This window comes from Equus caballus, chromosome 20 (genome assembly GCF_041296265.1).
Source record: "Equus caballus isolate H_3958 breed thoroughbred chromosome 20, TB-T2T, whole genome shotgun sequence".
Lineage (NCBI taxonomy): Eukaryota > Metazoa > Chordata > Mammalia > Perissodactyla > Equidae > Equus > Equus caballus.
The window spans coordinates 38,820,005-38,841,247 of record NC_091703.1 but is presented as its reverse complement, the minus strand read 5'-3'; the positions used below and the strand labels follow the sequence as shown (position 1 = coordinate 38,841,247).

At 52.0% G+C, this 21,243-nt stretch overlaps 1 protein-coding gene across 2 annotated transcripts; it reads right to left on the bottom strand.

The window, feature by feature from the left end:
- Window positions 1-971: 971 nt before the first annotated feature.
- Window positions 972-20,721, bottom strand: DEF6 (DEF6 guanine nucleotide exchange factor). Of its 2 annotated transcripts, none has more exons than XM_003363703.5 (11): window positions 20,503-20,721; window positions 10,323-10,463; window positions 9,476-9,661; window positions 7,590-7,826; window positions 7,355-7,501; window positions 5,203-5,311; window positions 4,739-5,037; window positions 3,307-3,473; window positions 2,996-3,194; window positions 1,757-1,847; window positions 972-1,561 (listed from the first exon to the last, which is right to left on the bottom strand). In XM_003363703.5, the coding sequence occupies exons 1-11, from the start codon at window positions 20,596-20,598 to the stop codon at window positions 1,338-1,340; spliced, it is 1,896 nt and encodes a 631-aa protein (XP_003363751.2). In that variant the 5' UTR covers window positions 20,599-20,721; the 3' UTR covers window positions 972-1,337. The 2 variants fall into 2 exon arrangements, with proteins under 2 accessions (XP_003363751.2, XP_005603894.2); XM_005603837.4 differs by having other exon boundaries at window positions 9,476-9,673; window positions 20,503-20,659.
- Between the last annotated feature and the right edge of the window lie 522 nt (window positions 20,722-21,243).

Sequence of the window (21,243 nt, the reverse complement as noted above, 5' to 3'; positions counted from 1 at the left end):
TCGCGGGCCTCGTGTGCCACATACGGGAATGTGAACTGGACTGTCCAGGCTACCACTGAGAGAGTGGAAAGTGGGAAGAGTCAAGAACAGATCTGCATTTGAGAAAACCCATTCAGGCAGCTGTAGGGAGAAGGGTTAGCAAGGAGGTCCGGTTACTGCTCTTATCCAGTTGGGAGTGATGGGGGCCAGAGTAAGGCAGTAGCTGTGAGACATGGCCCCAGGGGGGTACATTTGAGAGTGACCAAGAAAATCGAAATCAGTTGGACTGGGAGACTGACTAGATGTGGGGCAAGATGGAGAGGGAGGCAAAGGTACACATGCAGGGAAAGGATACAAAGGCCTTGGCCATGGCAGTAGCCATGGGGCTAGGGAAGGAGGGGCAAACAGGAGAGGATGAAAGAGAGAGAATCCACTGGATTGAATGATGGGTCCTGCATTAGGGGGATGAGAGGGAGGGAGCAAGTCATCCAACATTCCCACATCTCCCTCTTAGGTAACAAGAGCAGGGAGCCAGATAATATAGGAAGAGAGGCAAGTCTGGAAGGCTCTGGGCAAGTTACCTAACCTCTCTGAGCCTCAGCTTCTACACATGTAAAATGAGAATAATAATAATACTATCCACCTCTCAGGGTTGCCATGAGAATTAAATAACCTGGGAAACTTCAAAGCATAGAAGAGACACTCAATAAACACTTTTGAGTGATACTAAGAATAGTGATTGTTCATGTGCCAAGCACTTAATCCTCACAATGACCCTATAAGGTAGCTACTGTTATTATCCTGACTTTACCAACATGGGAACCAAAGCACAGAGAGGTGAAGAAACCTGACTGAAGTCACCCAGTTAGTAAGTGGCAGAGTGTACTTCCCTAGCCACTGTGCTGCACCTCACTCCTTCTGGGTCCTATAACTGGACTTGAGGGCGGAGGAGAGGAAATGCCAGGAGAGATGGACAGCAGACTGATCAATGATTCATTCCAAGAGCAGTTTTTATTTGGAAATGTGCCTCCGCAACTTGGTGGCAGTCTTTGCGCAGATGGCCCCTGGCTTGCTTGTTTCCTTTCTTTCCCAGCCCAGGGCACAGGGTCCTTGGAGTTAAGGCACTGGGTCAAGTTCTCAAGGATCAACATCCCAGACAGCCTCAGGGGTCTGGGGCCGGGGCCTGGGCCTGGTGCAAAAAATGAAGATTCCATTCTGGACTGTTTAATGGTTATAAGGCCTGGGGCCCCTGGCACCAGGACCTCAGCTCCCTCTTCTGCAGGGGCCGGTGTCACCCACAGGCCAGCTGTGGCCAGGTCCTGGTAGGCATGAGGTCTGGGGAAAGGGGCTAGCAGAGGCTAATTTTCGGGTGCTGGGTCCAGTTTATCTTCCTGAGGGGTGGAAGCCGAGATGGGAGACTCATCTCCACCATTGAGGGACTTTTGCGGCTCACTGCTGCTGGGCGAGGGGGTCCTGTTGTCCCGGGATCCCCAGCGGGTCAGGCGCTTCAGGGAGGAGTCCCGGCGGGCAAGTAGGGAAGGCTGGAAGCCTGTGAAGGAGCTGCTGGTGGTGGGACGTTTGTCTGGTAGAGAAAAGGTAGGCATGAGGAGGGAGAAAGGTGCTGCAAAGGGGAGAGGTGGAGGGGCCTCACCTCAGCCCTCCGGGGAGAGGAGGACCTCCCGGCCTTCAGCGCTAGGTTGGCTCTGGAGACGTGGAGGTACCCCTTTCTCCCTCCCTTCTCCCTCCAAGGAAAGCTCCAGGGTCTACGCCCTCTCACCTCCGGGCTCAATTGGATGCATGAGCCGGTTCACCTGGACGTTCCAGTGTTTCACATTGGTGCTGGCCTGGCGCAACTTCCTCTGGGCAGCCTGTGGGGCAGGGCCAGGGGGAGTGGGTCAGGGCCACCACCCAAGACAGTGTATGGACCTTTGCACGTTCACAGGCCCCTCAGAACCTGACAAAGTCTATTGATCATCTCCCCAGAAAAACTCATGTATGTTCGTAAAGGGTATGTTCATAAAACAGAGTTGGCATCCAATTTCAGAGGACTTGTGAACCCCCAAAGGGTCAAAAATAATCGCAATTATAGTTTCTATTCACTAAGCTGCTAAGATGTGCTAAGTATGTTTATTATCTTATTTAACCTCCAGAGCAGAAGTTAACGGCAAACAAGAGCAAAAGAGGGTAAGTGACTTGCTCACATGGACACATACTGGGCTCCAAACCACCTCACCACACCACCTCTCAGGACCTGAGGCAAAAACCTCTGCTCCAGCATTCACTCAGCCATTAGCAGAGGTTGGGGGGGGGGGGGGGTGGAACCTAGAGGAACTTTCCCTTTCTATTTCATATATTTCTGTGTTTGAATTTTTTACAATAACTATGTAAGCCAACAAAGCAAAATAAAATAATCAATATTAATAAAAACAAAACATCAAGAATTAAAAAAAAAAGAACCCCTCTTCTCTGGAGATTTAGGCTCTAAGGAGTGGAGACAAAGTACAGGGATAGCAAGGTAGGGGCTTGGAAGAGTAAGAGGAAAAAATTTTGCCCAGATTAATAATAATGATAAAAATAGTAGCTAATGTTTCTTCAGCGCTTCCAACATACTCAACACCACGTCTTATTTTGTCTAATCTTCACAACAATGCTATGACCAGTCCTCTCTCCCAGATGAAGGACTTGAAACTCAGAGAGCTTTGGCAATTTGACAGAGGTCACACAGCCAGGAGATGATAGAGGTTCGAGGGAAGGTTCCCGAGCCCGCGCGTTAAAGCGCTCACTTCGGAGGCGGGCGGATGGGCTAGTGGTTAAGTTCGCACCCTCCGCTTCGGTGGCCCAGGGCTTCGCCGGTTCGGATCCTGGTGCGGACATGGCACCGCTCATTAAGTCATGTTGAGGCGGCGTCCCAAATGCCACAACTAGAGGGACCCACAACTAAAAATACACAACTATGTACTGGGGGGGGATCTGGCCTATCCCAGGCTATCCCCGCCTATCCCACCGCAGGCCTCACCTCCACGTCCTCGTCGGCCCGCTGCCGGTTCTGCCGCACCTCCTCCAGCTGCTGCTGGGCCTGCTGCAGGGAGCGGCTCTGCAGCGCCATCTCCTGCTGCAGCTCTTGCTTCTCCTGCTGCGCCCGCTCGATGTAGCGCTCCTGCTCCTCCTTCAGCTGCAGCAGCTGCTTTAGCTTCTCCTCCTCCTCCTCCAGCAGTCTGCCGGGCGTGCACTGAGTTGTCTCCAGAGCCAAGACACCTCGCAGGTGCTCAGCAGGTGGGACGGCAGGGGAGTCAGGGAGGGGACCCAGAACTGGTCCCTCAGTCCTACCTGGTCTGGGCTAGGCGCACGGCCTCCTCGTCTTGCCGAGCTTTCACCTCCAGTTGCAGGGCCTCCTGAAGCCTCTGCTGCATCTCCTCCAGCTCCTGGATGCGCTGCCGCTGCCGGGCAGCCTCCTCCTTCTTCAGCTCCATCTCAGCCTGCATGGAGGCCCGGGCCTGTGCCGGGACGCAGAGCCAGGTCAATGGGGGCCCGGGGTGGGAGGCGGCAGGTATGCTGCCCTTTACCCAGAGCTCTGCTGGGCCAGCCCAACTACTTTATGTCCGGGTTTCCTGACCTGATCCCTTCCTGAGAGCCTTGACTAGGTCAGATAATGATCAGTGAACAGATGTTACATGGGGGAAATGGGTTCGAGTCACCCCCTTCCTAGCACCAGCCTTAATAATTATTACATATTATAATATAATGTATTATAATTAAGGCTGGTGCTAGAAAGGGAATGACTAATATAATTATAATTGTTTTGTTTTTGCTGAGGAAAATTTGTCCTGAGCTAACATCTGTGCCAATCTCCCTCTCTGTTGTCTGTGGGTCCCTACTCCAGCATGGTTGAGGAGAGGTGTAGGTCAGTCCCCGGGACCCAAACTTGCGAAGGCAGCCGCGGAAGCAGAGAGTGCAGAACTTAACCACTACGCTGCCGGCTGGCTCCAATTATAATTGTTATAACAACTAAAAGTGTTTCCTTGTTTGATCCTCATCGTACCTCTATCAGCAAAGTTCTGCTGGCAACAACATGTCACGGTAGGTAGCTGAGGCACAGGGAGACTAAGTAACTTGCCTGAGATCATAGGGCTCCTCGGAGGCAGAGCTGGGATTCAATCCACGCGTCTGTGGCTCCAGATCTCTAAAGAGATCTCTACATCTCTTAAACCCTAAATCGAATTGCCTTTACCCGCCTAGTCCGCCTCCACATTCGTCCCACCTTCCTGCCATCCTGTATTGCCCAAACTGGTTTTATCGTAGATTCAGATCAAGTCTAGCCCAACCCAGGCCGGTTTGGGGCCAAACCCATGCCCAATTCTGGAGACTTTAGCGGCTCCTCTATCCAAGCCCCGCGCCCCAGCCACGGTCTCCGCACCAGGCCCGGCTCTACACCTGGCATTCAGCTCCGGCCCCACCCATCCGTCGGCTCAGGCCTCGCCCGACGTCTCTCATCTCAAGCCATCCCTTGGCCAGGTTCCTGCACCTCCTACCCCTTCCTTTATTCCACAGGTCCCGCCACTGGCACAGGCCGGGTCCCACACCCATCTTTCAAGCCCACAGGCTCTGTCCCAACAGCCCCTCATTCCAAGCCCCGCCTCCACATGCAAGCCTCCGCCCACAGGCTCCGCCCTCGGCCCGGGCCCCGCCCCGGGCCCTCTGTTCCCAGGCCTCGCCTTCCAGCATCCCTCAGCCCACCGCGCCCCCGCGGGTGTGGGCCCACCTGCTCCGCCTCGCGCAACTGGCCCTCGAGCGCCTGCTGCAGCTCGCGGTGCTGGCTGCGTCGCCGCTCCTCCTCCTCCTGCAGCAGGCGCTCGGCCTGCCGCTGCGCCTCCTGCAGCAGCTCGAGTTCCTGAAGCTTCCGCTCTTTCTCCTCCTGCAGCTGCTGCAACCGCAGCAGCTCCTCTTCCTTGGCTGCCCGGCGTCTCTCCCGCTGCTCCCGCTGCTCGCGCCGCTTCTGCTTCAGGTCCTTGTGCAGCGACGTCTTCCCCTCGGCCTGCAGCCGGATCGCCGTCTGGATGGCTGCGGGAGGGAGGTCAGGGAGGACTAGCCGGGGGCTAGGGGGACCTCGAGCTGGCCCACCGAGTTCAGTCTCCAGCCTCTCGCTGGGCAAAGCGTTATCACTCCCTTTGCACAGATGAGGCGACTGAGCCCCAGCCAGACCCAGGCCACCCGGCCAGCACTCACCAGCCGTCCACTCCTGGCGCTGGCGCGTGTCTGAGGCGCTCATCTCGTAAGTGCGGGAGGCCGTCTTCACACAGAACATGCAGCGCTTCCCCTCTCTGTCGGGCAGCACCTGGGAGAGAGCAGGCGGCCCCAGACAGGCTGGCTTCACTGAGATCAGGGCCACCCCCCACCCCAGGGGTGCTCCAGCTCCTACCCCTCCAGGCTGATCATCTTCCCTGGGCACCCCTCCCGCTCTGCCAGGAGCCTGCGTGGCCCGGATTGGAGGTTAGTTATGGGGGTTGAGAAACTTCTCCATTTATTCATTCCATGGATATTCTGGAGTGTTTCCTGAGTGCTACTGCTTGTTCCAGGCGTGTGGGATACTGAGCTGTGCCTAACAGACCAAGTCCCTAAGCTTACATTCTAGCAGAAAATAACAAATAGCTAGCATGTATTGAGAGTCTTTTGTTCTAGAGCCTGTACTAGTGTTTTACATGCATCATTTTATTCACTCCTCCCAAACAACCTTGCCAGGCAGGCATGATTAGCTCCACTTTACAGAGAAAGAAACGGAGGCTCCGAGAGGTCCAAGAACTTGTCTGATTCACGCTGCCTGTTAGTGGTGGAGCTGGGATTTCTCCCTGCTCTTTCCACAGTGACACCTCTTTCCTTATGTGACAAAAATGGACAGAGGCTAGGATGGCCATAATAATTTTTTTTAAATAATGCGTGTTGGTGAGAATGTGGAGAAATTGGAAGCCTCGTACACTGCTGGTGAGAATGTAAGATGGTGCAGCCACTCTGCAAAAACAGTTTGGCTGTTCCTCGAAAGTTAAACATTCAATTGCCATATGATCCAGCACTTCTACTCCTAGGTGTGTGCCCAGAGAAATGAAAACAGATGTCCACCTGGAAACTGGTACATGGGTGTTCATAGCAGCATTATTTACAGTAGCAAAAAGATGGAAACAACCCAGTGTCCATCAACGAATGAATGCATAAATAAAATATGGTATAGCTACACAATGGAATACTACTCAGCAATGAAAAGGAATGAAATTCTGACCCATGACACAACATGGATGAGCTTTGAAAATGTTATGCTAAGTGAAAGAAGCCAGGCACAAAAGGACAAATATTGTGTGATTCCACTTATATGAGGTACAATGAATAGGCAAATTCATGGAGACAGAAAACAGAATGGAGATTACCATTCTGATGGTACCAATCAGAATGGAGATTCCCCCAGGAGCTGGGGGAACAGAGATGAGCCATTGCTTCATGGGTGCAGTTTCTGTTTAGGATGATGAAAAAGTTTTGGAAATAGACAATGGTGATGGTTACCCAACATTGGGAATGTACTTAATGCCACTGAATTGTACACTTAAAATGGGTAAAATGGCAAATTCCATATCATATATATTTTTTACCACAATTTTTAAAAAGTGTTTTTTTAAGCCTCTAAAATAATAATAGACAGAACCAAGACAGGGGAACGGGGCAGGGGAGAGAGGGGAGGGTTGTGGAGACAGAATAGGGAGGTATAGGGTTACCAAAGGGAATGGAATTTGGGTGAAAGAGAAAGATGTTTAAAGAGGATTTTTGGAAAGTTTTGCTATCTAGTGTGAGGCATAAGCCATCTCCTCTGAAATCTTTAGCAAAATTCACATTATTCACCAATGACTTTAGTATTTGATTTGCAGTTTTGGTGTTTGTTTTTTCTTAAATTTTTGAGGAAGATTAGCCTTAAGCTAACATCTGCTGTCAATCCTCTTCTTTTCACTGAGGAAGACTGGCCCTGAGCTAACATCCGTGCCCATCTTCCTCCACTTTATATGTGGGACTACCGCAGCATGGCTTGCCCAGCGGTGCCATGTCCGCACCCAGGATCCAAACCAGCGAACCCTGGGCTGCCAAGGCGGAAGGTGCGAACTTAACCGCTGCGCCGCTGGGCAGGCCCGTGCAGTTTTAGTTTTTAAAAAAAGTGCTGACATGGGTGAGAATGGCCTTGAGGCACCCAGGTATAGTCGGGTCACACCCATCTAAGTAGAAATTTGTCACTGTGTCTTTTCCCCGTTTGCCCGCCTCCTGACCCCTGTGCCTCCACACCTCACTGGAGCCCCCCCTCCCTGGGCCGTGAGGTGTGCTCTGCCCCTTCGCCCATCCCCCTCACCTCCACACAGCACTGCGCGTCCAGCGGGATAGTGCCCCTTTTCTCCTTGCACTCTTCACTCCCAAAATAGCAGAGGCAGCTGGGCTGCAGCTGGAACCAGCGTTCTGCCCAGTTCCTCCTCAGGTGCCCTCGCTTCCACAGGTAACCCTGCCAGCCAGAGCAAAGTCAGAGGCTTCCCTGGGCCCCCCCTTCACCCCTCCTCGGGGTCCTCCCCTAGTTCCCAGCTTGGCCTGACCTGTTTCAGGACATCTTGAATGAGCTCCTGGTAGACCTCGTGGATGGCCATGCTGAGGGTGTCCCGCCCCACGCCTCGCAGACAGCGGCCCGAGTTGAAGAGCTCCAGGAACTGCCAGACACTGAGTCCCCCGGTGGCCTGGGCTGCCTGGGCCTCCTGGGCCAGCAGCTCCTCCAGCTCACCCAGGCCCACCTCCAAGCACATGCTGCTGAGCACCTTCTTCAGCAGGTATTCCACCTGCAGGGGGAGAAGGGAGGCCTGGTGACTACAGCCAGCAGTGTTGCTGGTGCCAACACCAGGGGGCGCTCCCATCTGGCTCCCCCAGCCTGGCCAGAGGTGACTAGGGACAGGGGTTTTGGGGGGCCCAGAGGACTAAATGCTGGTGGACACCAGGGTAGAGATTTAGGAGGGGATCTTGGAACCTCAACTCCAAGTCAGGCATCCATTCGCCTCTGCAACCTCCATTCCTTCCTGCCTTAAATTAAGGGCAGGGTGGAGGTGGGAGCTGAGGGCTGGGGGCCGGGCAGAGGCAGCAAATGATAGAAAATATCAGAGGGGGTGCAAGGGCCCTCTCATCAGAACTCTTACTCTGAAGATGACAAAACCAAGGCCCAAAGGGGGAAATGACTTGTTCTAAAGCACAAAGCAAGTTGGTGGCAGCCAGAACTCAATTCAGATCTCCTGAATCTCATTTGAGTCCTTATTCCAAGCCCCAACCCTGGGGATGCTTCCCTCATGGGAGGGCAAGGGGTTTGGGGGTGGGGGTAAGCAGGGCAGGCACAGGAAACCTGTTACAGAGGAACAGGAAGTGGTGGTTGGGGTACATCCTGCTGCAGTTTGTTCACACTGCATGTTGATCACAGCAGCAAGCAGCCTTCTAGCCTCTGAGGCCAACTTGCACTGACTGGCAGGGCTCTGACAAGGGTGCCCAGCCAGGCGTCTGTGTAGATGGGCTCGTGTCCCTCTCCTGCCCCAGCAGCGTCTTGGGAAGCTCCAGGACTTTCACTCTGGGGGCTACTGGGGCTCAGCCAGGAGTGGGGTGGCGCACACCAGTTCAGGGCTCAGGTGGCTCCTCTCACCCTTCCCACAAACGGAAGCAAGGACACAACTCTGAGTGCAGTTGGACATGCCGGGACTTCCTGTAGACAGAGAGGACTCCTTCCATGTGTACCCTCCTCTAAAGACCTAAATTCACCCTGGTGTCTTCACAGCCACCCAGAGGGCTAAATGGTCAGGAGAAGGCTAAATGGACAGGGGTGAGAGCTGGGGAACAGAGGGAGGGTGCAGGCTGACTGAAAAGCGGGGCACCTGCCCTGGCTTCACACATGGCTTGAGGAGGTAGGGGCCGGATTCCAGGCCTCTACTCCCAGCGTGCCCTCTAGGAGGCCCTGAGCCGAGTCTGCTTGGCTTGCCTCTAAACTGTAGAAGACAGGGAGAATCTGGAAGCGGGGCCAGACTTGGTTGTCCACCTGGAGTAACTGGAGAGATGTCCCAGGAAGGTCTCCCTTCCCCTCCTGGAGCACCCTTCTCAGATCGCCACAGTGTCTAAGATCCTGCCATTTGATCTGAAATGTTTTCATTTTTCAATGCCCAGTAACGTATCCGGCATTTACACCTCTGTGTAAGTGGGATTCCCAGATCACTTTCCCACCCTCAGGGCTAGCCGAGCCCTGAAGGAAATGTAGTTTTGGTTCTCCTGGGAGAAGGCACAATTGCCCTGATATGGGTGGTTGTAGGCGTCTGTAGCTGGGTGTGGACACGTACCAGCATGGAGAGACCAAGAAGGAAGGGGATGTGGGAAAGCACAGAGGTGATTTGGCTTCCTTCATGGTTTTGCTGAGGCCTGGCCCAAAATGATTCAGTCCCTGGGGTGCTGTCACCCTTACCTCATCAGGAACCATGATCAGAGGGTACTTGTCTTCAGACAGGAAGTTGAAGAGGCACCAGAGGCGGAAGGCATCCTGATTGGAGAGCATGCTGTTCCCGTTGCTATCCACCCGATAGTTCTTCTTGGCCGTCAGGGTCCAGCACAGCTCATCAAAGTGCTCCTTAACGAAAGCTCCCTCCTCCACCTGCCACCAGGCCTGCAAGTCAGCCAAGAAGGCTGCCCCGTTCCTGCTCCACCACCGAACTAGGCTCCAGCTGGTTTCTTGGGGTCGTCTATTCCCCTGCTCCCCACCCTGCCAAGTTGGGGCTCTAACTTGAGGAATCCATGAGCTGATTATCAGCTAACTAGCTGGTCCCAACCACCCTGTCCCCACCCAACACACATCCACACCCACCCAAGTCCCCTGCTAACAGAGAAACTTTAGTCACTCAGCCCAGGGGAGAAAAGGGGAAGCCCCGGGGGAGTAGACAGACAAGAAGAACCTGAGAAGACAGTGACAGCTGGGAGGAGTGTAGGGGGTTCAGCACTGGGGAGAAGCTGCAGAGCCCCTTGTAAAGGTTATAGCTGGAAGCTGGAGGTGGGCCCAGGCAGGGATGGGGTGAAAGGTTATGGGAAGGATGGAGGCTAGGATAGAGATGAGGGAGATTGAGGGTGAGTTAAGAGGGGCAAGGAGGGAGCAAGTGGCTGGGGTGTGAAGGATGGAGATGGGAGAGCAGGGATGGACAGAGGGGACAGAAGGAAGAGTTCACAGCGGGGAGGAGTTGGGGAGCCCACGTATTGGGGTGCTGGTCAGGCCGGGAAGTGGGGAGAGGTTAGAGGTGCCCCCCTCCCCAGTTTGGCCCCACCTTGTCCAGGATGTACTTGTTGAGGTAGGGCATGTATCCCTGGCTGGACACGGGGCCATCATCATCATCGCGGAAGTGCTCCTCCAGAGCCACGGGGTCGTGTGGGATGTGCAGGACCGTGTACAGGTTGTGGGACAGCACCTGAGAGAGAGTGGCAGTTTGCCTTTCTGTGTCCCAACCAAAACTGGGCCAAGGGACTGCTCCCACCTCCCTGCTTGTCCCCACCTCCACCCTGGCTCAATCCTCTGCAAACACTATTCAATTCAATCATAACCAAAACTTACATATATATATATGTGTGTGTGTGTATATACACACAATATATATAATGGAATATTAAGCCATAAAAACAAATCTTGCCATTTGTGACATCATGGATGGATCTTGAGGTTAGATAAGTTAGAGAAAGACAAATACCATATAATCTCACTTCTATGTGGAATCTAAAAAAACCCAAGAAAACCTCAAGCTTGTAGACACAAAGAACAGATTGGTGGCTGCCAGAGGCAGGGAGTGGAGGGTGGGTGAAATTGGTGAAGGGAGTCAAAAGGTAGAAACTTCTAGTTATAAAATAAGTCACGGGGATAGAAATGTACAGCGTGATGACTATAGTTACTAATACCGTATTGCATATTTGAAAGTTGCTGAGAGAGTAGATCTTAAAAGTTCTCATCACAAGAAAAAAAAATTTTTGTAACTATGTACGGTGACGAATGTTAACCAGACTTATTGTGGTGATTATTTCACAATATACACAAATATTGAATCATTATGGTGTACACCTGAAACTAATGTTATATGTCAACTATTCCTCAATAAAACCAAAAAACTAAAACTTATACATTTACTATACACCAAGCCCTGAGCTAAGCACTTTACATAGAATTCACTTAACCCCGACAACTGTTAATATCCCCATTTTACAGGTGAAAAACCCGCTAGGCCCTGAGACATTAAATACCTCACTCAAGGTCACAGAGCTGGCAGAGCTGGGATTCAAACCCAGGCAGCCGTACTCTTAGCCACTTCATGAAGTGGGGCTGTCCTCTTTCTGCAGAGAAGGACCCTGAGGCTCAAGCGATTCAGTAACTCACCCAAGGACCCACAGTACCCACAGTGAGCAAGAGCCTGGGATTCAAATCCGGTTCCACAGATCCCAAAGCCCAAGTGCTTCCTATGATGCTGGGCTGTCTGCAGGGAGGTGGCCTGTCACCCCCGGGCAGGAGCCCCGAATTTATCATCATTTCCATCAAACACTCAGTGTTCGGGCTGCAGTGTGCCTAGCACCCAGGGGTGTCTGCTCTGGGAAGGGCGTGTGCAGCGCCAGTCGCTGCCTATCTGAAGATGGAAGGGAGATGGAGAGGGCTCAAAGAAGGGTTGTGAAAAATGGTTCGTGGGACGTGGAGGACAAGGCCTAGAACAGATGGCGGCCATGACAGTGTGGAGGGGAAGCACGAGACGGTTAACAGACCTGTGATATTAGGACAAAGAGGTTGAAGTTTGAACAAGGAGATCAGGAAAAATAAAATTGCCTTGGGGTAATTCTGTTTCAGAACTTATCACAGAGTGCATGATTAAAACTAGTTGCCGCTGCACACCTACTATGTGCTGGCCACTGTACGAGGTTCTTTCTATACCCCATGTCTCAACTCCACGACAATCGTGATACACAGACATTATTATGCCTGTTTTTCAGAGGAGGATACCAAGGCTTGGAGAGGTTAAGAGTAAATGGCAGAACTGAGGTCGGAACCAGGTGTGCCTGGCTCTGAAGGCTGGCTTGACTCCCTGTTAAAATATTGGCCCTGTGGCCCAGTGGTTAAGTTCACATGCTTTGCTTTGGCAGCCCAGGATTTTGCTAGAAGGACCCACAACTAAAAAAATATTCAACTATGTACTGGTGGGGGGGGGGAGGGCTTTGGGGAGAAAAAGGAAAAAAAAAATCTTTAAAAAAATATTGGGGGCTGGCCCCGTGGCCGAGCGGTTAAGTTCGCGTGCTCTGCTGCAGGCGGCCCAGTGTTTCGTTGGTTCGAATCCTGGGTGTGGACATGGCACTGCTCATCAAACCACGCTGAGGCAGCGTCCCACATGCCACAACTAGAAGGACCCACAACGAAGAATATACAACTATGTACTGGGGGGCTTTGGGGAGAAAAAGGAAAAAAATAAAATCTTTAAAAAAAAAATATTAGTGCTGAGACTGCCTCTTTCCCCAACGAGATTGTGAGCTCTGGAGACAAGGTCTCTGTTCATTTTTATGTACCACAACATGTATGTCCTCTTCTGCACACCAAAGGCAGTCAATAAATGCTATATTTAAGGGCTGCTACTGCTAACAGCAGTTAACCTTGGAATCAGTGCCACTGAGGCAGGAGCTGGCAATGTCTCAGAGATGGTGTGTGTGCCAAGTCTTCATTTCTTTATTCTCCTTTGTGAGAGGAGGGAGAGAAAGGATTGAGACATCTCCTCAGTGTTCTCCTGGGCCTCAGGTCCAACTCAGCAAAGTGGGAAGTTGAGGGGCCCAGCAATAGGGTCAGCATTTCTCTTTTCCCGCACTTTCCTCTGGGCAGACATCCCTGACCCCCACCTCAGCCCTCATTCCCATGCTCTTCAGAGGATCTCGTGCGCCATCTTTGTTTTTTCTTTCTCTTGTTCTATAGGACATGTGAAGTATCTTCCTGAAGAACTCTGCCCCCCTCCTTTATTTTGGTAATAGAGCCTTGATTTTCCTTTGAGAAGTACCTTGCTCCCCTTCTGAATCTCTGTAGTACTGACCATTTGCACCCCTACCCCACCTGGCTACAGGGGTGGGCACACTGGAGTCATGGTGAATCATTTAAGAATGGACACATGACCAAATCTGGGCCCAGGATAATCAGCCCTAGGAGTTTTGCTTCCTCTAGTGGAAAAGAGATATACTCTTTCCATGGGATGGTTAAACTGTTTGAAGGTAGATGAAGCTGACATCTTTGTCCCTGTGTAGGAAACGCCTGCTTAAGAATAAAGCCAGCAGTGAAAAAAGCAGAGTCAAGGGATAAAGAGAGCAATCATTTGAGGACCTGGATCTAGCCATGCCTGAAGCCAATACTATGCTTGGAGTTTTGGTTATGTGAGTCAACAAATAACATCTCCGTTAAGTCATTTTGAGTTAGATTTCCATCACTTATATCCAGAAAAGACCTGACTAATACATCTGTGGTCATAGGATACCAATCCTCACTCTAAGAGGTACCAATGGCTCAACGCTTAGCACTTAAAATCCAGGGGACAGACACAAGAGAAATAGCCACTTCTGCAGCGACAGGCGTTATTTTAAGAGTTTCACATATTTCTACTTGCTGCCTCTTCACCCCGTTTCAAAGTACCCATGTCCTTATCTTTCTTGGAACCTCTTAGAAGCTTTCTGCATAGCCTACCAAATGGCTACACTCCACTGAGGAGGTGGGACATGGAAGGGACCCTCACTTCCTAGCTGTGGGGGCTTGGATAAACTCTTTTACCCTCTGAACCTCAGTTTCATTGTCAGTAAACCAGGATAATACCCACCATGCAGAGGGGCTGTGAGGATGGAGTGAGATGATATATACAGAGTGCCAGTGTTAGGTCTGCACAGAGCAAATGTTGGTTCCCTTCCTGTATAGAAAGGGCAATGTGTTGCCTAACACACTGACGTAGAAGCAAAAGGCTGATAATATCAAGTACTGAGGAGGCAGTGGAGAAATAGAGACTCCAAAGATCTCCTGCTGAAGTGTGAACTTGTAGTCTTTCTGGAGGGCAGAATCTATCAAACTTAAAATGGGGCATGACTCCAGCATTTTTTTTTTTTTGGAGGAAGATTAGCCCTGAGCTAACATCCACTGCCAATCCTCCTCTTTTTGCTGAGGAAGACTGGCCCTGAGCTCACATCTGTGACCATCTTCCTCTACTTTATATGTGGGATGCCTACCACAGCATGGCTTGCCAAGCGGGATGCCATGTCCGCACCTGGGACCTGAACCGGTGAACCCCGGGCCGCTGAAGCAGAATGTGCGAACATAACCGCTGCGCCACCGGGCTGGCTGTGACCCCAGCATTTCTAATCATCCAACCTACAGATGCTCAAAGGAACAGAGCTACATGTACAGTACAGGAATGTTCATGGAAGCACTGTTTATAGTGTGAGGAACTGGAAACAGCCGGAGGCTCCTTCGGTATGGGACAGGGACACCGTGCCATGGACCCATGTGTGTCGGTAAGATTTTCGTTCTGCCAAGTGTGTGCTCATGGGCAAGTGATTTAACTTCTCCGGGACCTTGGTGTCCTCCCCTGCGGGGATAAGCAGGAGCCCTGCTCCACCGGGTTCTTCAGAACGAAGGGCTCACGGCAGCACCTGGCGCACAGTGATTGCTTAAGAAAAGCTGTGAGCTATTTTATTATTATACTTGTATGAACAGACATGGAAAGATATACATAAGATACTAGCAGGTGAAAAAAGCAAGCTGTAGAATGAAACGTTTGTAAAATAAATATGTGTGTAAAGATTAGGTTGAACCATATCAAACTGTTATTTTAGTAGGTTGAAACAATCGAATGTCAGCAATTTCATCTGGTTCAACCTACTATGTTTATTTGTACACAGAAAAGTCTAGAAGACTCAGCAAACTGTTAACGGCTATCACCCTGCCACCCTTTAACGTTATATTTGTCTTTGAATTTTTTTTAACCAGGAACACGTTTTACTTTTATAATAAATTTTATCTTTTTAAAAATTATGTTCTTCTGCACTCTGTTTTTAATCAGGAGCATATATTGTTTTATGACAAAATTTTAATACTATAGAGATAAAAAACAAAGGGTGCCATTAACCACTGTTATTAACGTCCCCCGCTGTTAGTTGCTCTGTAATAACATTCTTTCGCTGTCCCCTGTTTGTGTGAGCGTTTCTGGGCGTTCCACATTCCCTGAGGGCAGCAGGGACTCAGTACTCAGTCCTGATTCCAGAGTTCAGTACAACGTCCCCCACACGCTGACCGACTCCTCAAGTCTAACTTCAATTCTCCAATGGTTTCCTATCCTTCTCACAGTAGAATCTCCAGTCCTTCCAGAGGCCTTGGGCGCCCTGTGACCTCACCCCTCTTGCTCACTTCTCTCCAGCCACTTGACATTCCTCAGACAGGCCAGGCCTCAGGGCCCCTGCACTTGCTATTCCTTCAGCCTGGAACATTCCTCTCCCAGGTGATGGCATGGCTCACACCCTCTCCTTCTGGTCTTTCCTTAGATGTCACCTTCTCAGGGAGGGCTTGTCTGACCATTTTATTTAAATCTATAACCCCACACCCTCTACTCCCCACACTCCCTATCCCCATATCTGCTTTATTTTCCTTCATGTCATATGTCATCTTCCGTCACGTGATACATTTTTACTTATTAATCATCTGTGTTCTCTCACTAGAATGTCAGCGCCACAAGGGTGGGGATTTTTGTCTGTTTTATTCACTGTTGTATCAGCGGCACACAACGGACACAATAAATATCTGTTGAATGAACTTAAACACTTCATGGGGAGAAGCAGGAAAAATACAAAAGTCAGACAGACCTGGACTGACTCTCTCTGAGCAAATTAACCTCACTGGGCCTCAAGTTTCCGCATCTCTAAAAAGGGGGTCCGAGGAGGTCATGTGCAAACCCCCTGCCACCCCAGGATAGAAGCTGCCACACAGCGCACAGTTATTTGAGCTGTTCCTCTCCTTGCTCACTGGCCCATGCTGTCCTCTAAGACCTCCCTTCCTCACCTGTGCCTTTTGCCAGTGGAATCTGAGCAGCCCGGGCCAGAGGCTCTGAGTCCTGTGAGCCGTCAAGTGTCAGGACAAGGAGGAGTCAAAGGTTCCAGACACTCAGGGCTTAGGGCCTCTCCCCAGAGAGCTCAGCAGACCTCAGACGGCCAGGCTTCCTGTGCCTGTGGGGGGCCAGGGAGGGCTGACAAGAGGAGGGTCATGTTGGAAAGGAAATGGCAAGGGTGGAGGCCAGCATGGGCAGGAGCTCACCTGCTGATTTCAATCAATCCTCAGCCCTGGAGGCAGAGACTCTCATTATCTTCATTTCACAGATGAGGATGTCAAGGCTCAGCGAGGGGAAGAGTCTCGCCCAAGGTCTGACTCTAAAGCCCCACTCTTGATCTCTATGTTACACTGGCCAGGGCAGAGCATCAGAATCACCTGGGGAGCTGGTGAAACCGAAATATGCTGGGGCCCGCCTAGACATACTGACTCAGAGTTTCCAGGGGTGGGGTCCAGGTGTCTGTAGTTTTCACAAGCTGCCATTCGCATTCCCCCAGAGAGGACTCCCACAGTCTCCCCCACCCACCCACGAAGCCGCTGACCTCTGGGTTGGCAGCCATTGACCTTTGAGAGGCTTCATGTATTCACTCTTTCCTCCAGGGGCATGTGGGCGAGTGGTTTTCCTCTGGGGGCTTGGGAGTTCCCTAAAAACTCAAGTGCTGGAAAGGGGCGGGTGCCAGGCCCATGGTTCTATAGTTTCCAGCTTTCAGGAGTAGATGCAAATGGGGATTTGGGGACCCTTAAAAGCACTGAGCAACGACTGCAGAGAGAATGAATAACCTCCCTCTCTCCTAGATGGCCTAGAGTCTTTAAACGTATCTAGGTGCTAAATGAGTCTTTTAAAACATACAGAGCCTTTTAAGAGTTATTGAACGTATTTTTCTCAACCAGTGGGTACTAAAAGCATAACTGCGATCATGAGAGAGGAGCACTGGGAATTTTCAAAGGTGGGAATCTCTGGATTAGCTGTGTGTCTGCTCAGAGCAAGGAGGGGCTGGAGGGGTTGGGTGTGGGCATCAAAGGAAAGACAGAGGCTCAGAAAAGGGAAAGGAGAGGCTGCATCAAGGATCAATTTCGTCTGTTTGATGTACTTCGTTAAAATTTATTTTCGTAGGCTAGCTGGATAGCTTGGTGATCCCCAGTTCAACTCTCTAGCTTTACAGATGGGAAACTGGAGGTTCAGGGATGGGTGGTAACTTGCCCACGGTCACCCAGCTGGGGAGCAATACAGGTCAAAGCCTGTGTGGCTCTGAGTCAAGTGCTCTGCACATCATTGAGTCATCCTCCCCTTCCTCCCCATCCTAGCCTGAGGAGGTCAGCAGCAGGTGGGGGTCAGGGCAAAGCGGACGACCTCAGCCAGCAGATTCCTGGACTGGAGTTGTTCTTAATTTCCTCTCTAACAAACAGAAAGTTGTTGTCCCTCTCCAGAGAAGGCAGAGCGGAAGCTCAGAGACTCTTGGTAAGCAAGAGACCCTCCCTGGGTCCCAGGACTGCCCTGAGTGCTGGTTGGAGGCTCAGGAGCCTGGAAGACCTGACAGAGCCAAGTAGGGGTGCCCAGTCCGCCTTCCCTCTGCTCCTGCCAGTCAAGGGGAAGTGGCAGGCCTGCTGCCTCCTGAGATCCTCATGAGCCGGAGACATGCAGCTCCATCCACACCCCCATCCCAGGCCCCTCCCCCCATGTGACAGTCATGGAGGAAGGAGGCCAAATTCTCAGCTGATCCCCCACCAGGCCTAAAACCGAAACTGCTCCCCTAGGGAAGAGAGTGTGGCCGTTGGGAAACCCATCATTCCCAACGTTCCCTGGCCTGCAGCCCTCTGTCAGGACAGCTACTCACTCCTAAAATTCTTTAGAGAAGGAGGCTCTGGGGACCCCGCAAAAACTCACAGTTCTCAGCTCCTGAGGAATTTTGTGCTCTACCTAAATCCATCCTGGGCAGAAATGCCATTCCTATTGGTCTATTTTTACTTTTCCCAAACCAACTGGACAAAGGCCATTGTACCTTCAACAGGAATTCAAAGAGAGGAAAACCCGTCTGATCTCTCCCCTAAGGCTCCTCTTCTCCAGAGAAAACAATCCTGCTTCCTTGGGCTACTTCTCAGAGCCCTTGCTGTTCTTCCTCCTCCCTCCGGCCTCGCCACAGCTTTGCCAGCGACAGCCCTTCTGCCAACACGTCAGGGGAGATGTGGTGACTGTCACAAGCAGACATAAGCTTGCCCTGGGCCGGTACAGGTCTCCTGCCTGGTCCCAACTGAGCACCCCAAGGCCATGGACAGTTTTAATGAGGACAAGCTAACCCCAAGATCTTTTCCCTTCTGCCCAAGTCTTTTCAGGGGTGGGAGTTGCCCTGCTGGCATATCTCTCTCATCTGCTTCTTCCTCTGACTTCTGACCACTTCTCTATTGCTCTTTTGCCTTTCCGGCATCCCCACCCCCAACACTATCACTACTTCCTCCCATTCGAGCATCCACCACTACGAGTTTGGGAGAGAACTGTCTTCCCTATCCTTCCCTCCTATGGCAGGGGCCCTACCATTTCTGCCCGACTCACCACCTGGCCCGAGACCAGATTCCCAGAGTGGACAAGTTATCTGTCGAGTAGGAGAGAAATCTACCATTGATCCCGTGTGAGCAGAGACGCTGAAGGCAGCGGGCTCAATTTGAGCTGTGATGTGGTAGAGACAGTGGACTGTTCAAGCATGCAAGCTCCCCATGGAATCTTCCCTGCGAATACTCAATCTGTGGGGGCGGGGATGGGGCATTGACCCAGTTAGAGGCCAAGACAGAGGTTAGGAAAACGGAAACCACCTGAGGGCTGTACCCTCCATATGTAAGAGGCACAGAGAGCCTGGAGAAGTCATAGGGGCCACAGATAATGGAGAGGTAAAAAATGATACTTTGGAGACAACAAACTATGGAGGTTGAGATTGCTCCCACAAGATATTAAAGGGGCAGAGTCGGAGGTGGATGTAGGGCCCAGTTTCTGCAGGGATGGATTTTGCATGATCCGCCCTTCTTCTATGTATACGGAAGACCCCACTAGACGGCATGATCTGCAATAAAATAACTTAAGTAGAACGTGAGGAAGAACCCGCCTGTTGGGAAGTTCTCCTAAATGATCAAAGGTGGTAGTCAACTCTCTTTCCTGGTAGAGTAAAGGATCATTTATTGGGTACTCATAGGTCTAGCTAAGGGATAGATTATGGGATAGGACCAGTTTGGGACATCCAAGTTCTTTGCGTCCAAGTTCAGCAAGGCAGAGGGTTGGAATGGGGGTGGGGCACAATGCCTATCCTGTCCCATTCATCTCTCTCAGGTTTCCAGATACCTCTACCTTGGTCAGTAAGAATGGAGGTTTCCTTGAGACTGCATCCCTCTCTTGGGGGTGCCCAGGGGACACACCAGGAATCTAGAGCCTAACCTCATGCGAGGTACATAGTTAGTGCTCAATAAATATTTGTAGAGTGAATGAATGAACCCCAAGGCAGGTCCCAGGGAGCTGAGGCCTCCCCTGCTCCTGTCTCCCAGTGTTCCCTGTTTCTAATGGCCTAGGCCTTTGCTTCTTCCCCACTAAGCAGGGTGCAGAAGGCAGCACTAACCCAGGCCTGGAGGCAGAAGGAGAGCAGTTTTCCGGCATTCCAGGAATTCTCTAGGGCCAAGTAATGAACTTTAGGGCAGTCACTGACAGGGCTCTTCCTGGGATCAGGTTCCAGCCTCTCCCTACCTGAGGTCTCAAGGCCTAAGGTAAACTGTTACCAACCTGGTGTGTAGGGGGAGGGGGATAGTGAACTGGGCAGCAGTATAATGGGGTCTTCAGTCCTTGCCCCTTACTGGGTCTGTCCCACCTGGGAGACAGGGCTCAGAGGAGTTGTTCTCCTGCCAAGGGTGACGGAGCCAGCCTGGTCTGGGACTGGGAGAGGCTCTTTAAGCCTCTCTCTTAGCTCAGGGAGGAAGTGACAGACAAGTACTAGCTAACTGTCTCTCTTCAAAGCCAGAAGGAAGCGGCAGGAAGGAGTAGGGTGCGTGCCTGAGCTTGACTCTGGGGAGACATGTGTGCTCATCAACTGGAGTCTGGGATGTAGCCTGGCTCGTGGCCCTCAGAACCCACGATGCCACCTCCACCCTCCTGACAGTTAGGGGGCAGGGCTCTGGGCGATGGCTCTGCCTGTACCTCCGCGGGCCTCTGGAGAGTGGGCAGTAGCATCCACCAGGCCATGTTGCCCCGGTTAGTCAGTACCAGCCCCCACCCCAGGCCTAGGCCTCTGGATGGCTGGGTGACCCGGCAGCAGCACAGTGTTCACGCCTGGCTCCCAGATGGCAGGGACCAGTGAGGTGCCCGCCTCCCCTGGGCCCCAGGTGCCCCTCACCTTGAGCTGGGACTTGGAGACCTTGCCGCTCTTCTCTACATCCAGTGCGGTGAAAGCGTACCAGATGGACTTAAGCAGCTCCTTGCGCAGGGCCATGGCTGAGGCGCCCGCCCGGTTGGGGGCGGCTCTGACACCGAGATCCGGTTTCAGGAAATGCAAACGGCTGCAGAGACCGAGACCGCAGAGAGGCCATGGCGCAGAGCGAGAGCTCCACCTGCCTGCTTGCGCAGGCTCCCCATGCTGGTGGAACCGGCCCGTTGCTCTCGCAGTGCTTGGTGGCCCCACTCCCTCTGCACAGGAACTGGGGACCAAACCCTGGGGACCTAGAGCCCCAGTTCTGTTCAGCCTGGTTCCCTGGGCGTGAGGCCCTTTAGAAGCCTCCTCTGTCCCAGAGCCTGCTGGGGCTTCCTGGGCTCCTGGAGGCGGCTCACTGAGGGAAAAAGCAAGCCCATGCTGACTTTGGAGTCCAATAGGAGGAGGGGGGGGTTCCTGTCTCAATTCCACACTTACAGGGGGGCGCTCGGATAAGTTACTTAACCTCCTTGAGCAGTTTCCTCATTGGTAAAGCAGGAAAAACACCACCTTGCAGAGTTGTAAGAAGGTCAGAATGATGTAAAGCACAGAGTAGGCCCTGGATGAAGGCATCTACCACCTCTGCGGTGGTGGGGTTCCTCCCAAGTGGGAGAAAACAAAGGCAACAACACAGAATTGGAGGAGGAACTGGGCCAGGGCACCTCTCCA

Coding starts and splice junctions, on each gene's coding strand:
- DEF6 (XM_005603837.4), bottom strand. CDS start 20,598: ATGGCCCTGCGCAAGGAGCTGCTTAAGTCCATCTGGTACGCTTTCACC. Junction 7,502..7,589: donor TTCAAGATGTCCTGAAACAG/GTCAGGCCAAGC, acceptor TCTGGCTGGCAG/GGTTACCTGTGGAAGCGAGG. Junction 3,195..3,306: donor GTGCGCCTAGCCCAGACCAG/GTAGGACTGAGG, acceptor CACGCCCGGCAG/ACTGCTGGAGGAGGAGGAGG.